General features: G+C 46.8%; 3 protein-coding genes across 4 annotated transcripts; 1 reads left to right on the top strand and 2 right to left on the bottom strand.

The window, feature by feature from the left end:
* Positions 1–309: 309 nt before the first annotated feature.
* Positions 310–4,577, bottom strand: LOC128757138 (putative uncharacterized protein DDB_G0271606). Its single transcript, XM_053862217.1, has 4 exons — positions 4,235–4,577; positions 2,667–2,778; positions 2,129–2,187; positions 310–2,070 (listed from the first exon to the last, which is right to left on the bottom strand). Exons 2-4 carry the CDS (start codon positions 2,687–2,689, stop codon positions 347–349), a joined length of 1,806 nt encoding a protein of 601 aa, XP_053718192.1. The 5' UTR covers positions 2,690–2,778; positions 4,235–4,577; the 3' UTR covers positions 310–346.
* Positions 4,203–12,673, top strand: thrap3b (thyroid hormone receptor associated protein 3b). 2 transcript variants are annotated; one of them, XM_053862216.1, is made up of 12 exons: positions 4,204–4,584; positions 6,414–6,559; positions 7,110–7,814; positions 7,944–8,549; positions 8,619–8,785; positions 8,906–9,014; positions 9,775–9,850; positions 11,085–11,266; positions 11,373–11,589; positions 11,671–11,823; positions 11,881–12,049; positions 12,266–12,673. In XM_053862216.1, exons 2-12 carry the CDS (start codon positions 6,438–6,440, stop codon positions 12,274–12,276), a joined length of 2,517 nt encoding a protein of 838 aa, XP_053718191.1. In that variant the 5' UTR covers positions 4,204–4,584; positions 6,414–6,437; the 3' UTR covers positions 12,277–12,673. The 2 variants fall into 2 exon arrangements, with proteins under 2 accessions (XP_053718190.1, XP_053718191.1); XM_053862215.1 differs by having other exon boundaries at positions 4,203–4,584; positions 11,373–11,823.
* eva1bb (eva-1 homolog Bb (C. elegans)) lies at positions 7,979–19,958 on the bottom strand. The gene is made up of 3 exons (XM_053862219.1): positions 19,587–19,958; positions 15,417–15,533; positions 7,979–14,242 (listed from the first exon to the last, which is right to left on the bottom strand). Exons 2-3 carry the CDS (start codon positions 15,481–15,483, stop codon positions 13,830–13,832), a joined length of 480 nt encoding a protein of 159 aa, XP_053718194.1. The 5' UTR covers positions 15,484–15,533; positions 19,587–19,958; the 3' UTR covers positions 7,979–13,829.
* Between the last annotated feature and the right edge of the window lie 3 nt (positions 19,959–19,961).

The raw sequence follows: 19,961 nt of genomic DNA, 5'->3' as shown, positions 1-19,961 counted from the left end.
ATCCTGTTTTTTTTCCTCCTTTGTAGAGTACCAAAAAAAAAAAAAAAAAAAAAAAAAAAGATTCGGAGTGTTCTGGTGACAAAAAAAAAAAAAGTTTAACTGTCATTTCATTGCTTTAGAAGCAATCATGTATGAGACCTTTGTGCCGGCAGAAAAATTGGCATTTAAACATCTACAGTTTTTTCCCCACTGTGCCCGTTTGTGGCAAGAACGTTTCTAAAGGAGCTCAGTACCGATTATACTGCAGCGTGTTTGCTGCTATGGATCAGCCATTTACTCAACAAAAAAAAGCAAACCAAAAAGTTAGTTTTCCGTTTTATTAAACCCTTCCAATAGACCTGTAACCCTAGACTTTAATTCCATGTTTGACGGGGGTTTCAGGCAGAGACACAATGCCAACACCATCAGGAGAATAAGTCATGTGGGAGTAAAGCTCCAGCTCACGCTTGTAGCCATTTCTGGACTGAATGATGTACGATGATGGCAAAGGTGGGGAGGTCTCACTCGGAACTTCCAACGGCGCCTGATGGGGATACACGTTCCAGGTTTGCACCAACTGTTCTGCGTCTTCATCTTCAGGTACAGGAATCTCCTCAGGTAGCGTGGGAGCTTGCTGAGCAATCACTGCTGGAGTCTGTTGCTGCTGGTGCGCCACTGGTTTTGCTGGCTGCTGGGGGAGCACCGGCTGCTGGGGCGCCACTGGTTTTGCTGGCTGCTGGGGGAGCACTGGCTGCTGGGGGAGCACCAGTTGGGCCGGATGCTGGGGGAGCACCGGCTGCTGGGGGAGCACTGGTTGGGCTGGCAACTGTGGCAGTTGGTGCTGGGGGAGCTGCAGTGGGTACTGAAGCAGTTGCAGTTGCCACTGGGGCAGTGGTTGCTGGGGCAGCTGCGGCGGGACCTGCGGGGGCAGTGGCTTCTTGGGGGCCTGTGGCGGGGGCAGCGGCTTCTTGGGGGCCTGCGGCGGCGGGGGCAGCGGCTTCTTGGGGGCCTGCGGCGGCGGGGGCAGCGGCTTCTTGGGGGCCTGCGGCGGCGGGGGCAGCGGCTTCTTGGGGGCCTGCGGCGGCGGCAGTTGCTGCACTTGCTGTTGGGGCACCACTGGTTGGGCTTGTTGCTGGGGCAGCTGCAGCACCTGCTGCTGAGGCACCACTGGTTGGGCTTGTTGCTGGGGCAGCTGCAGCACCTGCTGCTGAGGCACCTGCTGAGGCACCACTGGTTGGGCTTGTTGCAGCACTTCCTGCTGGGGCAGTTGTTCCTGGGGCACCTGCTGCGGCACCACTGATTGAACTTGCTGTTGGGGCACTGGGACTTGGGGAGCCAGCGGTTGCTGCTGTAGCAGTTGGGGTAATGCCGCTACCTGCCGCTGGGGCAGAGTCAGTAGGAACTGCTGCTGGGGAGCAGGTTGTGGCACTTGCTGCGGGGGTTTGACTTGGACATGGGGCTGTTGGGGAGCAGCAAGTAGGACATGCCGCTGGGGTGTGAGCAGAACCTGCTGGGGGGCAGGAGCAGCTACCTGGGCCTGCTGCTGAACAGGCAGCGATAACTGCTGCTGGGCTTGTGGAGCAGGAGCAGCTAGTTGCTGAACTTGCTGAGGTGGGAGATAAAGTTGCTGCTGAGGTGCCGGAGCAGCGACCTGGACTTGCTGCTGAGGTGGGAGATAAACTTGCTGCTGAGGTGCCGGAGCAGCTAGCTGGACTTGCTGCTGAGGTGCCGGAGCAGCGACCTGGACTTGCTGCTGAGGTGGGAGATAAACTTGCTGCTGAGGTGCCGGAGCAGCTAGCTGGACTTGCTGCTGAGGTGCCGGAGCAGCTAGCTGGACTTGCTGCTGAGGTGGGAGATAAACTTGCTGCTGAGGTGCCGGAGCAGCCACTTGCTTGGGATCATCTGGCTGAAACACTTGCTGCGCCAACTCCTGCCAGTATGGGTAATAGCCACTAGAAGGGACATGAACTGCAGTGTTGGACGGTTTATTCACTAGGAGCTGTGACTCAAATGGTGCCATCCCCTGAGTGTGTGCAGTTTGCGGGTTGTAGGATCTGGGTCCAAACCCAACTCGGACAGGATTGTTGTAATCTAAGAGAGAACAAAATTCAACACGAGTCTTTCCAGACCAATTTGACTTGAAACTTACCAACTCGGGTCACTGGAAAGCTGAAGCTTCCACCAATCAGTAGGCACAAGCCAATAACCCTGAAAAGAAGTCACTGTTAGTCAGGCTTTGGCAACTTTAAAACCCAATGAGATCCCCATGGTTCATCAAGAACAAAGAATTAGAGTGATGAAAATAGCCACTAGTTCATGTATTACAAGGATTGGTTAAGCAATTGTCACAGCAATAAACAGCAAATTTGTAATTAAAATAAACGTTCTAAAATTAAATTCATTTATATAATCAAAGCAAATTGTAAGTGAATCAAGTCACTTTTTCTATGGAAAGCAATATTGAAATGCAAGAACAATATCATAAATAAAACCCTTAAAAATGAAGCTCAGGCCACAGTTTTGAGGTCTGCTATAGAGAAAAGCAATTTAGGAGAAAGAAAAAGACATTACACAGCAGATAAGTGAAAGACCCTGTACATCCAGAAATGTATCAAAGCTTCAGCAGGGAACCGTTGCACTTTGGCTCAGAGAAGCAGAAGAAACAAGGTGACATTGCTTTTACTGACCTCATGTTAAGCATACCCTTCATGATGCTTCTGTGAAGAAAGGCAGATACCAGAGACCCTCCTCACTGAGTTTTATCCTCTCGTCGACAATCACAGTAATGGAGTGCAGCTGCTGCACTCACAAATGCAAACACACACATAAACACAGGCATGTACACACACACACACACACACCTGATACCAATTAGAAGCCAAACTGATTGGCCTTTTATTTTTTTTCAGAGAAGCTGTTCAACCAAACAAAGTCTAATAAAGTTACAATTACAAAGACTTCTTGTGTTTATTAGTTGGATTTGCCGTTGATATATTTTGACATATGTTAAAAAGGATCCTCGCTTTCATATTGGCTGCTGTGCAACTGCACACACACACATACACACACACACACACACACACACGCGCTGCAGGTCAGTCTGCTCTCTGTGGAAGCAAACAGAACACTGTCATCTGGTTGTTCCTGAACAGCTTAATCTCGATCATGGCTGTGACATGGTCAGAGTCAGATGCTGCTGCATATAAGGTCCTCAAATCTGAAACCTCCTTTGCACATCACAGTGACATCACTATTATTATTTGCTCATTTTGTGCTATGAAAAACAAATTCTTGTAATGAGACACCCCGTATACTCAGTATAATAAAGGCACTCGTGCCTTTGTCGGCCTTTCTTGTTCATATTGTTTGCACTGGCCCGCCCTCACAAAACTCAGCAACATATTTGTGCAAATAACATTTGAAATATGTTACTAAAAGATGTGATCTGTTCTTCTCTGTTCATGTTTTTGTGTGTTTTAGATCCAGTTTTCCTCTCCACACATCTGCGTGGCTGACAGACATGAGGACACGTGGGGTCAGCGGAGAGATTGTCGCTGTTAATTTTAACCTCCGCTCGCCTCAGTGTCCATCGCCGCTGCCAGGGAACAACAGAGTTTGCATAACTTTGTTTAAGGTCACAGAGCAATGACATGATCCCTGCAGGTTTTGAGTTTGTGTTACTGTCAATAAGATGGCTCCACGAAGAACAAGATCGTTTAAACAGTGCAAAGAAAATGTGAATGCTGACTCTAAACATGACAAGAGTGACCTGTGCTTCGAAGAATAAGTGGTTTATTACAGTTGAAATAAATTGATTAATTTAAATAAATGGTAAATGTTGCAGATTCAATTTATTTGAGTGACAAAGATGGGTTGTGTAAAAATTAAAACTCTGTGACAATATGAATAGCCTGGATACCTTCATTGTCTTCATTCACCGTAATGACGTTTAACTACAATAAAAAATAATTTAGCAAATATATCGCTCAATATTCCTGAATATTCATGTGTTGATTTATTTTAAATATACTGCCTCCATGTCCATTAAGTTCTCTTTAATATTTGCATTAAATATTTGTGATGTATAACTCCAGAACCTTGAAATGAATCGATGATTTATGATGAATGCTCTGCGAAATTTTATTTTAAATTTTACTTCAAAAACAAACAAAAACAGAATTACGTTTGACCTACATCCTGTTTGGTCACCAAATCACGCGTGAATATCGCGAGACGTGTAGCGACCGCACGATACCTCCAAGTAGACGCTGCCTGCGAGTCGATCGTTTGGGATCTTCGGACGGCAAAGTTACTCTCCGAGCCAGTAAATGCTGGTAAATCTGTGTTATCGATGTTAACCGATACGTGAAACAGCAGTCTCGTCCCAAAAAGGAGGAGTCTGTTCAGTGAATTTCACCCGTCCTGCAGCGCTTCAGTCGCAGCTAAAGATAGTTAGCCACCGAGGTTGCTAACATCGTTTTCGCTCGAAACTGCGAACCAGGAAGGAGCGGAGCTGCAACACACAATCCCCAGGTCGTTCTTTCTCAACTCGACGTTATTGCGGACAGAAAACTGTGACGAATTTCGCCTGCTAAGTGAAAACAGGTAATTGTATTTTTTTAATGTACTAGCGTCGAAGCTACTTGCTAGCTAACACCACGGCTCGAACGTCGCGGACAACTGCTGCTTATTTTCCTGCTCGTACAAGGAAACGTGTCTTAAGATTTAAGAAACGTGCCTAGAATATCAACGGATCTCATGCACACTTCTTTGCACTAAACTATTTCATTCGCAAAAGTTCAGTTCATCTCCGTGGTTTGGTGTTTTTTTTATTCGAATCCTTTGCCCTGCAGCCTATATATTTAGCAAAGTCACGCATGTAAATAAATAATATAACCTGTTTTCATTCACGAAACTTCGGTGTGTTATATCTATAAGGAATTCAAGCTAAATGTTGTGAAATTTTATAATTTATTAATGTATGTGAGATTTTTTGTTTCCTCTTCGGTCACCATTTGAAAGTAAAAACCGTGTGCTCAATGAGCTTCTGGTCTTGTTAATGCTGGTCTATTTCTGCTGCTGTGTTGCAGATGATATCAGAAGATAAGTTTAGTCTAAACCTTGTCTCATATCAATAGCCCTTCTCATAGTGGTAGGTGACCAAATGGCGTTCTATTTTGGGAACATCAAACAGGCTGAACGGAGATCCTGAATGAGCGCCGTATTCATTTGCCGTAAATGATATCCATAAATCACATGCTCATCCTGTCTTCACATTTGATGTTAGATTTAATCTCACAACAATTTATATCCACTGATCTGAGAAGACATGTCAGGCCTTTTCTGGCTGATACCCGCTTTGCAACGCTGGTTGAAGTTGACCTTACTTGTTCCAAAATGGGGACATATCTCAGTCACCAGCAGAAGAGAGTGTAATACCTATCAATTAATATACACATGTAGATTGAAATCATGCAAGTATTTTCCCCACAATTGCGGTGGTCAGAAGTGTCTGGTGCCCAGGAATGACCCGCACTTTCTCTACCGCGTGGTGCAGTGGATGGGAGGTGTTGTCCTGAATTTGGCCAGCCTCCTTCTGTCCGTCACCTTTTCCTTTGGAGTTCAGTGGGCAACCTAGGACAGAGCCCACTCGCTTAATCACTTTAAGTCCGTCTGTGGTGCAGCTACATCCTCAGTGCAGGGGATCATTCTGGCAGAATTATTGTGAGAACCTGACTTTCTGGTTTAAGGCAGCCATAGAGGTGAACTTGGCAATTTGATCACTAAGTGGTTGTTTGGATCAAAGTGAAAGAAAATCACCCATAACTACTTGGCTTTGTTCGGTTGAGACTTTATTGGGTTTGATAGTGATGTCTGAACTATCTGTAATTATTTTTTCTCAGTGGTCTCTGACTCATTTATCGTACTTACTGTGTTGTTAGTTTTAAAAACAAGTGTCGAAATCTTTATTTCTACTCAAGTAACTTGTTTTTTTTTTTTTTTTTTTTCGATGAGGTCACATTTTTTTCTGCATCACAGCTGCTTTCAGGCATTATGGCGCCTGAGTTGTTCATCTTTGAATCTCCTTGGCTCATCCTGCCCAGCTGCCAGCTGCAATTCTTAGATTCTGCCCGACCTGTCGCTATGTGCATGTTAGCGACGTTTTGGTGTCTTGACTTAACCAGGTCGTTTCTGAGCCTTGATGATGGATTACTTGTGTGCTACTTGCTCTAAAGCCCCAGTTGTCACCTAAGAAAATGTCTTTACAATCCTAGTTAATGTGTAAAGAGGACTCATTGACTCATAGCGGCAAATGTTTATTGTCGTGCCAGACATGGTGAGACATTACTAGGCTATACAGGTAGATTCGAAATGTCTCACTGTTGGTCTTTTTTGGACCTTTGTTTTCTAATGACTGGAGTCTATTTTTTCAGGGTCTCCCTGGAATAGCGCAGAAGATGTCGAAGGCTGCCGATTCCCCGGTGAAGGTCCGCTCCAAATCACGGTCAAAGTCCAGGACCTATTCCAGGTCTCACTCCCGGAGTCAGTCCAGATCGCGATCCAGGAAACGCCACTACAGGTAAGATAAGAAGTCCATGCACCATATACTGACCCTGGTAATTGAATGTGTTGTTTGTCAGGGTGTTGTCACAGATCAAGTTCAGGTCATGGACTGTTATCTTAGATGTACGTCTTTTGTGACACATGCAGGATGTTCTCTCATATTTAAGAATATGGTCGTTAATCATAATGACTTCTAAAGGTGACAATGAGTTCTTAAAGACTAACTTCTGTTCGTGTACAAATATGCATTTACCTTATGCAGATCATGGCTCTTCAACTTGCGACCTTCCACATAGCTACTGATACATTTGAATTATTACTATTGAACTTTTATTTATTTTTTTTAACATTGGCTCATAGCTGCAATTTTACTTGCATTAAACCTGCTGGACCAAGATGGTAGCTGTAGTCGAACTGTTTTTTTCAGTGCAATAAAATAAGTGTTAATTATCTATATGGCTCTAAATACATGCTAAAAATGAACAAACTAATCCACCCCCACCACCAAATCGAGTTTGAGTTTGTTGACAATTCTAATCTATTGTGGTTCATGTCTCCTTGACCAGTTCCAGGTCTCGTTCCCGCTCACGATCCCACTCTCCGTCCTACAAGAGCCATCCTCCGTGGGACTATCAAAACAAGAGGGGAAGCTTCCGTGGTTACAACCGCGGCTACCGTCGGCCGTTCCATTATAGAGGAAGAAACCGTGGCTACTACGCACGTGGTCATTACCAGAACAGAGGAGGCGGCGGTGGCTATGGCTACAAGTCAAATTGGCACGGTGGTGGTAGAGGAGGGTGGCACGATCGCCGTCGGGACCAGGACCACGGCAGCCCCAGAAGAGGACGCTCTCGCTCCCGCACACCAAGGAAGCGCTCAAGCAGTCACAGCCGTTCTCGCCACACTGATCGTTCCTCATCTGGTCACTCCAGGCGCTCCAGCAAAAGCTCTCATTCTCGGTCTTCCTCCCCGCGACGCCCCAGCAACAAAAGGAGCAAGGATACGAAAGACAAGCAGCCGGACGGGCAGATGAAAAAGTCGGACGGCATCACCATCGAGAAGGCGTCCGGAGGGAAGTGGATAGAGTACGATGCCAGTCCAAAGCGTGCCAGTCCAGGGGATGTGAAGAAGGACGAGCATGGCTCTGACAGCAAAGGGTCCATGTGGAGGACCGTTGGAAGCACCTCGTCCCCTGCTGATGACAGTCCCACCAAGTCTGAGCATGAAGCGTCCTCCGGTGGCCAGTCCCGGGTCTCTGCTGCCCTGAAAAAGTATTTTTTCCTTGCTTTTTGTGGGAGTGGCTGATATACTGCTTATTTGTCATTAAATTTCATCAGTTTGAAACTGTTTATTTTGTGAACAGAATCTCCAAAAACCAAATGTCTTGTGGTCTGTTTCAGGTATATGTCTGAGAATAAAGGATCAAAGCAGGCAGCCGACAAGGAAAGCAGCCGTGAGAAAGACCAGAAGGTCGACCGAGAAAAGGACAAGTCGACCAAGTCTGGGGACATGTTCAGCATCTCGGTATCTTGCCTCTCTGACTCCAAGGAAGACAAGACCCTGCCCTTCTTTGACCCTGAGGAAGAGGAGTTCCTCAAGTCTCATGGGCTGAAGGATGGGGACCTGGAGGAAGAAGGCGAGATTAAGGCCGGTGTGACGCCACGGGACATTTTTGGGAAATGGGGAGATGAGCCGAGCTATTCCACATCTTACCCATCAGTGAAATCCAAAAGCAGGCGGGATGAAGACGAAGAGGTCTCAGATCATGCTGAGGATGAGCAGTATCGCACTCGTAAACACCCCAAGAAGGAGAAGTCCAAGAAGAAGGAGAAAAAGGAGAAGGAGAAGGCCAAAAGGAGCCTCTCCCCTCCTTCAACATCACGCTCAAAGGACCGGGCTCTCTTCCCCAGTGCCTATGCATCCAGCAAGGAGTCTCCCCCGAAACGCCTGACTTCTTCAAGGGAAGACTTTGAACGGAAAGTTAGCTCGCTGGATGAAATGTCCAGGTGCGTCACATTGCAACGTAACATAATATTAGAAATATTGTGTCTAACTCTCTTGTTCTCCTCTTGCAGCATCTCTCTGTCCAAAGATCACTTCCTGTCCCAGGATGTGGTCAATCCTCTCCAGAAAGATCCAGAGTTTCGCTCCATTTTCCAACACATTAAGACCGCCCAGCTCTGTCGCAGCCCCTCAGAGCTCTTTGCTCAGCACGTGGTGTCTATTTTGCATTACGTCAGAGGTACCCAGCCGAAGAGCTCCTCATGAACGACAAACCCAGCTGACCTGTCTTCACATCACTGCTGCAGCTGGTGTGTCGTCAACATTAACAGAATAACGTCTCTTTTTTTCTTCCTTGCAGCTCAACACGTTTCTAGAGACATAACTTTTAGTGAGCGCTTTGCGATGTACCAAAAAAAAGCTGCAGAGGCAGAAAAAATGGCGCCAAGGAAGAGTCCGGAAATCCACAGGTACGTCACTGTCACACGCCAAGTTTCTGTTAAGTTGTGCCGTGAGTGTTGGGACGCATACAACAATTATAAATATGAGGCCTGGGCTTATTCTGATTTTTTTTTTTTGTGTTTAGACTGTGTTTAGAAAAGGTTTTGAGTGATGTGATTGTCCAACTCTCCTGTACACTGCAGCAGGTTCAGCAGGTGGAAAATACTGTTGCTAAGAAGCTGAGTCATGCTTTTAGCCAGGTCTACTGATAGTGATAAAGCAATACATTTGAGCACAATCTGCTTGAGGTTTGCTCGTGTGTTGTGGTCTGGCCTGTGCAGCCGGGTGGTCTTACCCCTTTTTCTGTGTCCAAAATGTACAATGCTGCCCGAAGAACTGGAAAAAAAAGAGTATTTTCTCACTCAATTAGTGTTACGCTTCCTAACCAAACTTGTTTTCCATCCACACTCTCTTCATCTCCTCCCTCTTATTAAACTCATAACGGCAGCGGCGTTGGCCTCCGGCATGCCTGCACATGCCCTACATCATCTTTCTCTTCTGTCTCGGAAACCATTTTTGTAATTTTGACTGATTTGTTCTGGGATTGTTGGACTGGTCAGTCGTGCAGATGACTGTTTGTGAAGTCCTACTGCTCAAGTACTGGGTGTTACCGTAATGACAGTTGTATGAGCTCAAACCTGCTCTCTTCTATCTACATACTTCAAGGGGGTTGCTGTAAATGTCTGCTGTGACTTCACTTAATGTGTGTTTCTGCTTGGTTTCCCGCAGGAGAATCGATGTTTCCCCCAGTGCCTTTAAGAGGCACTCGCACCTCTTTGATGATTTGGAGGAGGCTGGCTACAAGGTGACTTTAGCAATTTGACCTGTTCGGAAGCAAGGAAATGTCAGCTGAAGCAAAGAACCAGATTTCAGCTGTGTGCTTTTCTTTCAAAGGATGCAATATTTCTAAGTCAAAAGAGCCCCGTTGTGTTTTGTAAGTGGCAAGCAAACCCCGAATGAGATATGGTTATTTATTGGGCATGTACCAACCCAAGCAAAAGGCTAAAAGGAAGTGAATTAAGAGCCATGGGACGCTTTTCTGTCACTTTACCTAGTAAGTATTTTTTCCATAAAGAAACCCAAAACAAAGCGATGCTGCAAAACAACTTGACTTACAGATGATTATTGCTGACACTCACACACATGCATGCTGCTGGTTTCATCATATGCTCAGACAGTCGGCCACAAACTAGCATTATTTCCAAGTGACTTTGATTGTAGGAGATTTACTTATTTTCAGAGTTGGTCTCTGTCTCACTTGAGCCTCTGTGAGAATGGTGCCGGTTAATCTCCCAGAGAGTGGAAGGGACTGGACATTAAGACTTGAGGGCCTCTCTCTTCATATGCACAAACAAGTTGTTTCCGCTACTTCAGCACTTCAGCTACATTAGCGTTTGAGGCTAACATCTCATTGCCTATTTTAGCATTTGGAGCAGATCAGCGCTGCAGCTTAGTCAACGCTTGAGTGCGACTAAGTTGTCTTAAGCGTTATTTTGCTGGAAGCTAGCTGAGGAGGTGGTAAATGAACGGCCCACTGATGAAAACAGGTCTTTGGTCTTTTATCCGAAGAAATCCTGTGCGGTTCTGATGACCAGAGTGAAAGAGAAGAAATTCATTTTTGGAAGACCCTTCCTGAGATTACCGCCGAACAGTTGTTGAGAGTGAGAGGATCATGTTTCAGTGAGGGTTTTTTAGCGTGGCTGAAATAACAGCTTGATGTATGATTTGTTGTGTTCCGTGTATGAACTATTGTGTGGTAGAGTTACAGTGCAATGCTGTTGGTTTGTTGTAGGTTTAGAGGCGATTCATTAGTTTATATCTACAAAATATCAGTTCTATCACTGAGTTCTTTCTGGATACCAAAGTACAGGCACACATATTTATCGCTTTATTTTTTGCCTCACACAAACATGAAGTCATGTGCCGCTGTTTACCAAATGTGGCCCCATCACGCTCCCGCTGCCGCGAAGTTGAGCTGCACTTTACCTCGACGCCACGAGTCGTCCTTGTTTTTAATCTTGAAACACTGTTCGCTGTAGGACTCGAGTCGAAAGTTTAAAGGAGATGTGATGGACCTCCGTCTGGATATTGAGAGACGCAAAAGGTTTGGAGCGAAGGAAAGCGAGTACAGGCGAGAAGGTGCGGCCAGTCCTGAAGGCTCCCGCGGAGCCAGCAGAGAGAAGTCCTCTGAGAAAAGTGGAAAACACCACAAAAAGTCCAAGTAAGCTGCTGTTTTTTCCCCCACTCTGTGGAAGCTAAAGTCACATGGTCAACATATATTTTTTTTAAAATAAATGACTGAAGTTTTTCTGTTTTCTCACACACAGGAAGAATAAGAAGAAGCGTGATCGCTCCCCGTCCTCCTCTTCCTCCTCATCCTCTCCCTCCCCCTCCCCCCAGCCCTTCAAAGGTAAAGAGTTCATGGGCGAAGGTCCTGGACGCCCGGATGAAGGATACTTTCAGGCCCGCCACCCCCCTCGTGACTACCAAGGGCCCCGGGACCACGAGGGCCAGCACATGGAACGAGGACGAGGACGTGGATTTGTAAGTTCAAATGCGGCGAGTTCCATTGACACCAAACTGAGAGGCAGAAGACACATTTCATCTCTGTTCTTGTGCTTGCAGTTCCCCAGAGTGAGGGGGCGCGGGTGGAACAGGGGCAACTACCCCGGGAATAACAACAGCAACGGAAACCCTGCCAATATGAACCCAGCGGTGCGCCCCCCGGAGGAGGAGTGGGATCCTGAGTACACTCCCAAGAGCAGGAAGTACTACTTGGTGAGTGGGAATTTCAAGGTCCTGAAATGGCAGCACCTTAACCAAGTGCATTTTCAGCATGACGACCGCGAGGGTAAGAAGTTCTGGGTGGACCGGCCGCCCAGAGGGTCGTTCCCGGCTCGCCGCGGGATGGGAGTCTACCGTAGAGGTGGCGGTGCCAGCCCAAAGTGGACCCACGACATGTTCCAGCGTGGAGACGACAGTCTGAAGGACGCCGGCATGGACGGTGAGCTCAAGGACACTAAGGGCGGCGGCGACGTCGGCAAGTAGACGTGTGGTGTAGAGATGTGGTAGCTGTCCAGTCCTTGTTATGGTTGTCTTCTAGCATTGTTGTCAGCTGCTGAGGCAAATTTGATATAGAGAAAAATGACATTGTGCCTTAGTGAAGAATGATTTAGTTTTGTCTTCTCACTCTTTTCTTCTTCTTTCAATTAATGTGAAGATTCTGCATGACCCGATTCTGACTCGTCTTCATGGGACCAATCAGTGGTTGGCGCCGGCCTCGTTTCCGTTTTTATTTGTCGTCAGACGGGAGTTATTTTTTAGTCTTCACTTTCACTCTGACGGAGTCCGACAAAACCGGTTCTTCTGGAACGTTCAAGTAGTGACGTCTTTTCTTTTTGTTTTACCTACTGGACTCTTAAAAGAAAAAAAAATCTGACTGTGTAGTGTCAAAAAGATTTTATCAAACATGTTGTGAAGAGCATCAACGGTTGTAAAGGAATGTGACAGTTTCTGTAACATCTTGGTGTAGACGAGTCCTCTCGTGTCGCTTCACCTCACACTCGACTGTACAAACTGCATGAAGAGAGCAACCTGTTTTGATTAAACTGACGATGAAAACTTTTTACTCTCTAGAGCTGTGGAGTCATTCACCTCCGTGTTTTTGTCTTGTCACAGCAGCTGTTTGTCAGTGTTAAGGTTTCACAGTGGGACCAAGTCAGACTCAAATGGTGGTGTGTTCAGGAGGCTGCGAAACAAGGGCAGAGGCGACCGGTGGATTATTCATTTATTGTTGTCCTTGGCCTGGGTTGTAGCAAACGAGCAGCCTGTGCCTTGTTTCCGTGAATAAAAGGACACTTTGTGCACAAAAACCAGAACTATTGAGATCGGGTCATGGCAGAGTTGAATACTGTGCTTTCCATTGCACCAAATCTAGAATCCTAAACGTCCTCAAATAACAGCAGAATCTTGGCTTGTTTTATTTCGTGACATGCTCTTATCTGACTTGAATTCATTCACTTTCTATTGTGACCTTTTTGTGATTCCAGTTTCTATGTGCTGCATTTTTAAAAAAATTTTTTTTAGCTTAGTCAAGTAGGAACAGTAGGGGGCGGTCTTGTCAAAGACTATCAATGACGAAGCTGTCATGTAATCGAGTCTGCAACTGGACTTGAACTTGTCTCACCTGACTTGAATTAATACACCTTCATACGTGGCTCATACTTCAACCCCCACAATGAAGAGTCAGTATCTCACCAAATACGTCCATAACCCAACTATGGTAGTATGTGGACGCTGGCTGAGGGTCATAACGGTGCTATTGTCCCGAATTGAAAACACTTGTCACGGAGTCGGAGGCAGCATCGGGTCACAAGCGTCTCATTTTCCCTCAACATTCATTTCTCAATGAGTGGCGCGGTGCTGCAGCACGGACATAAAGAACCTTTTCATGGGGACGAGTGGAAAGCGTGGCCTCCTGGGAGCTCTCGGGATCCACCGGGAGAAGAGCTGCGGAGCATCTACAGTAGGACGGAGGTAAAGGTCTCTTTCATTCCCACGCACAGACCAGTCTTTAATAGGGGGTTGGGATTGTGAAAAGGAAACGGGATGGAAAAGTAGAGGCCTGTAGGCTCTAACGGTTTTTCTTCAGAACCTTGTTTCTGCTGCCCCCCTCTGGTCACCTTGTCCAAATACTGTTGGAGACGCTTGACCCACTTGATTGACGCTGACGTTAAGATGAAGCTGCTCCGTACGACGTCATCATTAAAAAAAAACCTTTTCCGTCAGTGGTAATGCACCCGCCCAATAGTTCCGGTTCCGGTCACGAGGATGTCCGGCTGCCCGTTCCTCCAGATCTCCCGGACGATCCGCTCCCTCTCCTCCAGGCGCCGGGCCTTCTCCAGCTCCTCAGCTGACGCGAACACGTTGACGCTCCGCAGAGTTCCGTTGGACTGACTGCTCCGCTCGCTTATGGGCTCCATTGCGGTCTTGGGGTTCTCTGCGTCCTCCGGTTCCTCTGTGCTCTCTTCCTCCTCTTCCTCGCTGGACTCCTTCAGCTGCCTCCTCTCTGGGGACGGCGGGGGCTTGACCTGCCGGCGAGTTCTGCACGCGATGCCCGTCACCAAGAGGCAGAGCGCCATCAGCAGGCCCAAACAGACGCCCATCATGAAGTAGAGGGCGAAGCTCTCCGGGTTGGCTGTTTGAACAGGGAGACGTTAGCAACACCATCTCAGCACAATTCTAACATCAAGAAATGACCGTCTGCTTTCAGCTATATTTCATCATCACCGCTTGGTGTGTGGCTCTGCAAGTGTGTCTCAAGTCTGAGGTGCAGCTCATTCCAACTGGTGTGTGGTTCTGGAAGTCTGTCAGTAGTGAGACATGGTTGCCGGCTACTGTGCAATATAGACAGGTGTGTTGTTCAGAAAGTGTGTCCATTCATCTGTTGTGAGGCGATTTTGTCAACAAGTTATGGTCCGGCAAGTCTGCAAGCTCAAAAGTTTCTGCAAGTGTGTTGACAAGTGTGTCGCTGTAGACGTGCGTGTGTTTGTAGTGAGGCTTGGTTATCGACAAGTGTGCAATATGGCAAGTGTTTTGACTGGCATGAGGTTTGGTAAGTGTGTGTGCAAACACAGAGGTTTGTGAACAGTGTGCTGTTCAGGAAGTGTGTCGATTAATCTGTTGTGAAACGATTTTATCAAGTTTCCAGTGTAGCTAATGTGCAGTTCAGCAAGTGTGTTGACTAGCATGCATTCAGGCAAGTGTGTGTGCAAGCAGAAAGGTTTCTGCAAGTGTGTTGACTGTGGTTCGGTAAGTGTGTTGACAAGTGTGCTGTTCAGTAAGTGTGACAATCTGTTGTAAGACGATTTTGTAAACAAGTTTGCAGTGTAGCCAATGTGCGGTTCAGCAAGTGTGTTGACAAATGTGCATATAGCAATTGTCTTAAGTTTACAGTTCATGAAGTGACGATTAGTCTGCAGTGTAGCTTGTGTGCGGTTCGTCAAGTGTGCAAAGGTTCCTGCAAGTGTGTTGACAAGTGTGCCGTCGTAGATGTGTGTCTGTTTGTAGCGAGGCTTGCTAACCGACAAGTGTGGACTATAGCGAATGTCTTGCCATGCGTGCAATTGCATGGTTCTGCACGTGTGTGAGTCAGCGTGCAAGCAAGTGTGTCGACAAATGTGTGTTGCACAGTGCGTGGTTTGTGTGCAAAAGTTCTGCAAGCGTGTCGAGTGTGTGCATTTTATAGTGAGGCATGGACAAGTGTTTGGTTCAGTAAGAGCATCAGTGCAATATGGCAAGTGTGTTTCGTATCCTAGCGTGTGGTGAATGAGGCAAGTTTGTCCACTAGCGTGTGGAACAGCAAGCGTCACCTGTGATGTGGGCGTAGGTGGCCATGCTGTTACTGAGCAGCTCCATGTCTCTCCTCACTGGCTCCATCCTGACTCACCACTGCTTCCACCGGAACTTTCTTATGGAACAAACTTGTGCTGCAAGCAAGAAAAGCAAGAAGGTAGTGTTTGAAAGCCTCTCCACTGCTCCCATCTCTGGATTTTCTTGATGACTTTTCCCGTCCGTCATTCCAACAACATGCGTGGGAGCTGAATGTTTTCCTCCCGAGGGGAAATTAAAGCCGGCTCTCGTTCCAGCTGCTGCCACCGGGGTCTCTACACTCCCACCCTGATCCTTATCCTGCTGACCGTTGGCAGACCCTGGTGCTGTTGTTGTTGTAGGAGGAACGTAACTGATGCTGTGACTCTCGTGTGAACCGCTGCGATGCCCTCTGTTTGCTATTACACTCCTATTTGCCAGAGTGAGTCCAGCTGCACCACGGCATCTCACCTCCTCCTGAACAGGCTCCAGAAATCTCAAGCTGTAAGTTGAAACTAGCAGAGTGAAATATCTAGCGCCTGATCCTGAGCCACGCCTCTGTTCCCTTTCACCGCTGACCTCTGTTGTCTGTTCCCACCACACGCATCTGGATCCACTGTGACATGAGACTGCTGGGGTTGGAGCGACTCCAGAAATTCTCTCTGCGACTGTGACTCTTTAAATAATGTGCGAGTCTGTGTCTGTCTGTGAGAGTGCGGTTTGACAAGTGTGTGATTCAGTAATTGTGCGATTCTTTGACAGAATCGACTTCAGTAAATGAGTCTACAGTTGTCTGGTTCAGTGAGTGTGTCAAGTGTCCCGTGAGGAAAGTGTGCGATTTAGTGACCGCGTGCTTCTGAGATTTATTTTGCAAGGGTGTGGTTCTAAAGGTGTGTGATTCGGCGACTGTGCGATTCTTTCAGTGTTTCACCTTCAGTAAGTGCGAAGATTTGGCAAGCGTGTCTACAAGTGTGCAGTGAGGAAAGTTTGCCTGCAATTGAGGGATTCGGCAACTGTGTACAGTTCACCGTGTGTCCACAAATGTGTGGTTCTGCAAGTGTGTGATTCGGTAAATGTGATTGTTTCACTGTTTCGGCTTCAGTAAGTTGATAGATTTTGCAAGTGTGTGGTGAGGAAAGTGTGCCGACAATTCAGCTATTTGGTAAGTGTGTGATTCGGTAACTGTACTTTTGCAAGTGTGTCTACCAGTATTTTGTCCACAAGTGTGTGATTCGGAAATGCTGTGGTTCTGTAAGTGTTTCAACTTCAGTGTGTGTGTGAATTGGCAAGCGTGTCCATGGGTTGTGTGCTTCTGCAGATGTGTCAACAGGTGTGCGGTTTGGAATGTGTGCCTACAACTGTGTGATTCGGCAACTGTGTGTAGTTCAGCAAGCGTTTCCACAACTGTGGTTTGGTTGAAGTGCAGTTTTGCTAGTGTGTCGACCAGTTCTTGTGCCCACAACGTTAAGTCGAGTCATCCATTTTCCACCATTTTTCTCTGGAGGAAGGTCTCAACGCTTTTTCAAAACTCCCTGATGTACAAGCAAGTATTGCGGACGCATATTTCACTTGTGTATTTTCTTGTTTCATTTCAGCTATCGTTGAGCTGGTGCCAGCAGTTGTGGTAAAACAACTGCAGGATACCTGAACCACCAACACTTTAAATCCCATTATGCACTGCAACAATTTCAGTAACACAAGTTCAGGTGGCTGAGAGTGGCCGATACGGACATATAACGTCTTGAACCACAGAGATGCGTCTCAGTAATCTGGAGACAAAATGGCAGCCTTGTCGCATCACCACAGACACGAGTGCGACTTGTGCTCCGTCACTGTCATCCGTCTCTTCACGTGTCACAACAACAACGCTCGTATTCACAGCGCTCCGTCTGGATCAGGCGGTCTGTGGTCACCACGACTGCAGACGCAGACAAATGTGCGTTTAACGCCGCCACAGTCACATGCGCAGACAAATTTAACGCCCAACCTTTCCAGACAAGTCCCATAACCGGCGGCGCGTGCAGATGAAGGGCCGCCAGCTGGAGCTGTTTATGTGACCCCCGTTAAAGAAAACTCCCACTTCCTGCTTTGATGATCCAAGTCTGGAGCAGCGACCTGGACCTGTTAAAACTGTTGAGGTATCTTACGTAACACTTCCTACAGAGGGAAATAATGAGCTGAAGGTTCGACCAAGATGGAGCCTGCGCTCACCCCAGCGCTGAGTCAGCAGGCTCGTAAACCCCCTGTTTACTGACTTGGTTGGTTGTCGTCACATGTTCTCGCTGAAGCCAAGGCCTTGTAGCTATAACAAGCTGGCATCAAACCCAAGGCCCGGGGACCACTCCCCGGTCCATCAAGTCATTTGAAGGCCCATGACAGCTGACCCGAAATTAAACTCACTTTGAAGCACACAATCTATGCATGCTAACTTAGCATGTCGTTCACTGGCAAGAAGACGTTATAGAAAGTGCAGAGACAGTTCCAGTAATAACACTTCTACAATGAATACTAATGAGTGTCAAAACTAATACTACTGAGTGCAAAGTAAGGGGAAGTAAGTCAAGTAAAGCGCGAAACAGAATAACAGAATGACCTCTACGTAAACTGTACAAACAAAAACAGAAACATCGTAGCAGCTGGGGAGGTTATTAGGAGGTAGTTACATACTCGAGTGCGACATGATACAGCAGCGCGACTTTATGGAGAAATAAATATTTGCTCACTACTTTTCATTCAAACATTTTAGCTAGCAAAAGACAATGCTAATCATTGAGCTAAGCTCTTTATCATCGTAGCCAAACACTCAGACAGCATGACTTAGCAATATTGCTATTTATATTTGAACGACTCGCAGTATTTTGAGCTGTGCAAATGTTTGCATTTTTACTGCAAATGAAATCATTTAGCTTCTAACAATGGCTAAGCGGTTTGTATTAGCCCACTGAAACCCGAACGGTGCGTCACAACTTTTGCTTGAATTATTGTGAGCACATTTGGTTTGACTTAAAATAACCAAATTTTCAGATGTGTATTTATTTCGAAGTGGTTAAAATGATCGTAGCTTTGAAAAGGGACACGTTTACAAGTCCCAGGTGGTTAAATGGATATCAGGTAGAACATGCTGTTATGCAAGAGTTGAAACTTGTGGCCCGTGGGCCATTTGCGCACCTGAGGTTGCAGTTTTGTGGCCCACCAGTTGGTGCCCCCACAGGACACGCCTCTTTGTCCAAAGTGAGATGTTTTACAAAACACTGTGTACGTCAATTCCTTTAGCCTTTACCTTGCTAGCGTACGGTCGTATTGGAACTGTGATAAAGTTGACATTCGTGCAGAAGGAGAAATAAAAATCGTACAAACACAACCTTTCTACCCAGCAATGCATGATGGGATGTCGCAAAACCACACCAGACATCAGGGATGACTGTGGTCTTTTTTTAAAGGAGCCTGTTCCATCGGTGTTCGAGAAGTTAACACTGACATTTAAAGGAATAAACAACAATCTTGTAAAGAGTCAGATGATTCAAAATGACCAAAGACAAGCGGCAAAACCACCCCCCACCACATCATCCCGCAGTATCAAGTCTTCAGTCGTTTCCTCCCCGAAATCATTCAGATAAGATCCCAAACCAAAGAATGTGTTTGATGCAGCTGGACATTTTCTAGTTGCTGACTCGTCGCTTTAGCTCCCAAATTACACGCTGGCGGGAACAACCTGGCCATGGCTTTATCTTCGGAGGCATCAACCCTGACTCACCAACCCTGTTTAACTGAACCACAGCCTGAGTGTCAGTGAGGAGTCTCGCCATGGTGTGGACGGTGTCCAGTACAGACTTTAACAAGACGAGAACTTCCGTTGGGGACGCGCACGTTCTCAAGCCGGGTCCGCCCTCTGACCTCCTCTTGACTGAGGAGGACAATCGGTAGATGTTCCTGAGAAAATGCTTTCACTTCTTCTCTGAATCTCAAGCAAATGACTGAGCTCTTGAGCTCCTTTAAAAAAACTGTCTGACCTCTGGTGTGTCAGAGTTCTACCGTGACCCCGAAATCTTCATCGGACTTTAATTCTAGATAGAAAAATGTTTCTCATTTGGACCTGTTTACATGACGACACTGCACCTGGACCAACTGAAGAGCTACTTCTCTTTGCCATTAGAAATAAAAAGGCATCTCACCTGAGGGAAAAGTTCAGCTCCTCCAAAGTGAAGTTCTCCAGCGGTAAGATGCCATGGCTCCTTCTCTCTCAGTGAGATGTTGTCAGGCTGAGGAGCTGGTGATTCTGAAGTGTCCACTCCCTCTCAGCCCTGGAGGAAGGACGACCAGCAGTGACCAGAAGGAGGTGCTTCCTCCGTCCTGAGGTGTAGCCCAGTCATCCACCACATGGAATCTTCCGAATAAAACCGCTGCTTTACAGTGAGCCGTGAGGAGGTGAGGTGTCCCCCCGCCGGCTACACTGAGGTCTGTTCACCATCGCCACAGTGGGGTGGGACAGGAAATAGCTGCTCGGCTGCAGCGGGGGCTCGTGGATTCATTGAGCTCTTTGTGTTTTA

The sequence above is a fragment of the Synchiropus splendidus genome, chromosome 4 (assembly GCF_027744825.2).
Source record: "Synchiropus splendidus isolate RoL2022-P1 chromosome 4, RoL_Sspl_1.0, whole genome shotgun sequence".
NCBI lineage: Eukaryota > Metazoa > Chordata > Actinopteri > Syngnathiformes > Callionymidae > Synchiropus > Synchiropus splendidus.
Note: the sequence above shows the minus strand (reverse complement) of the source record. Positions and strands in the feature narration are given on the sequence as shown.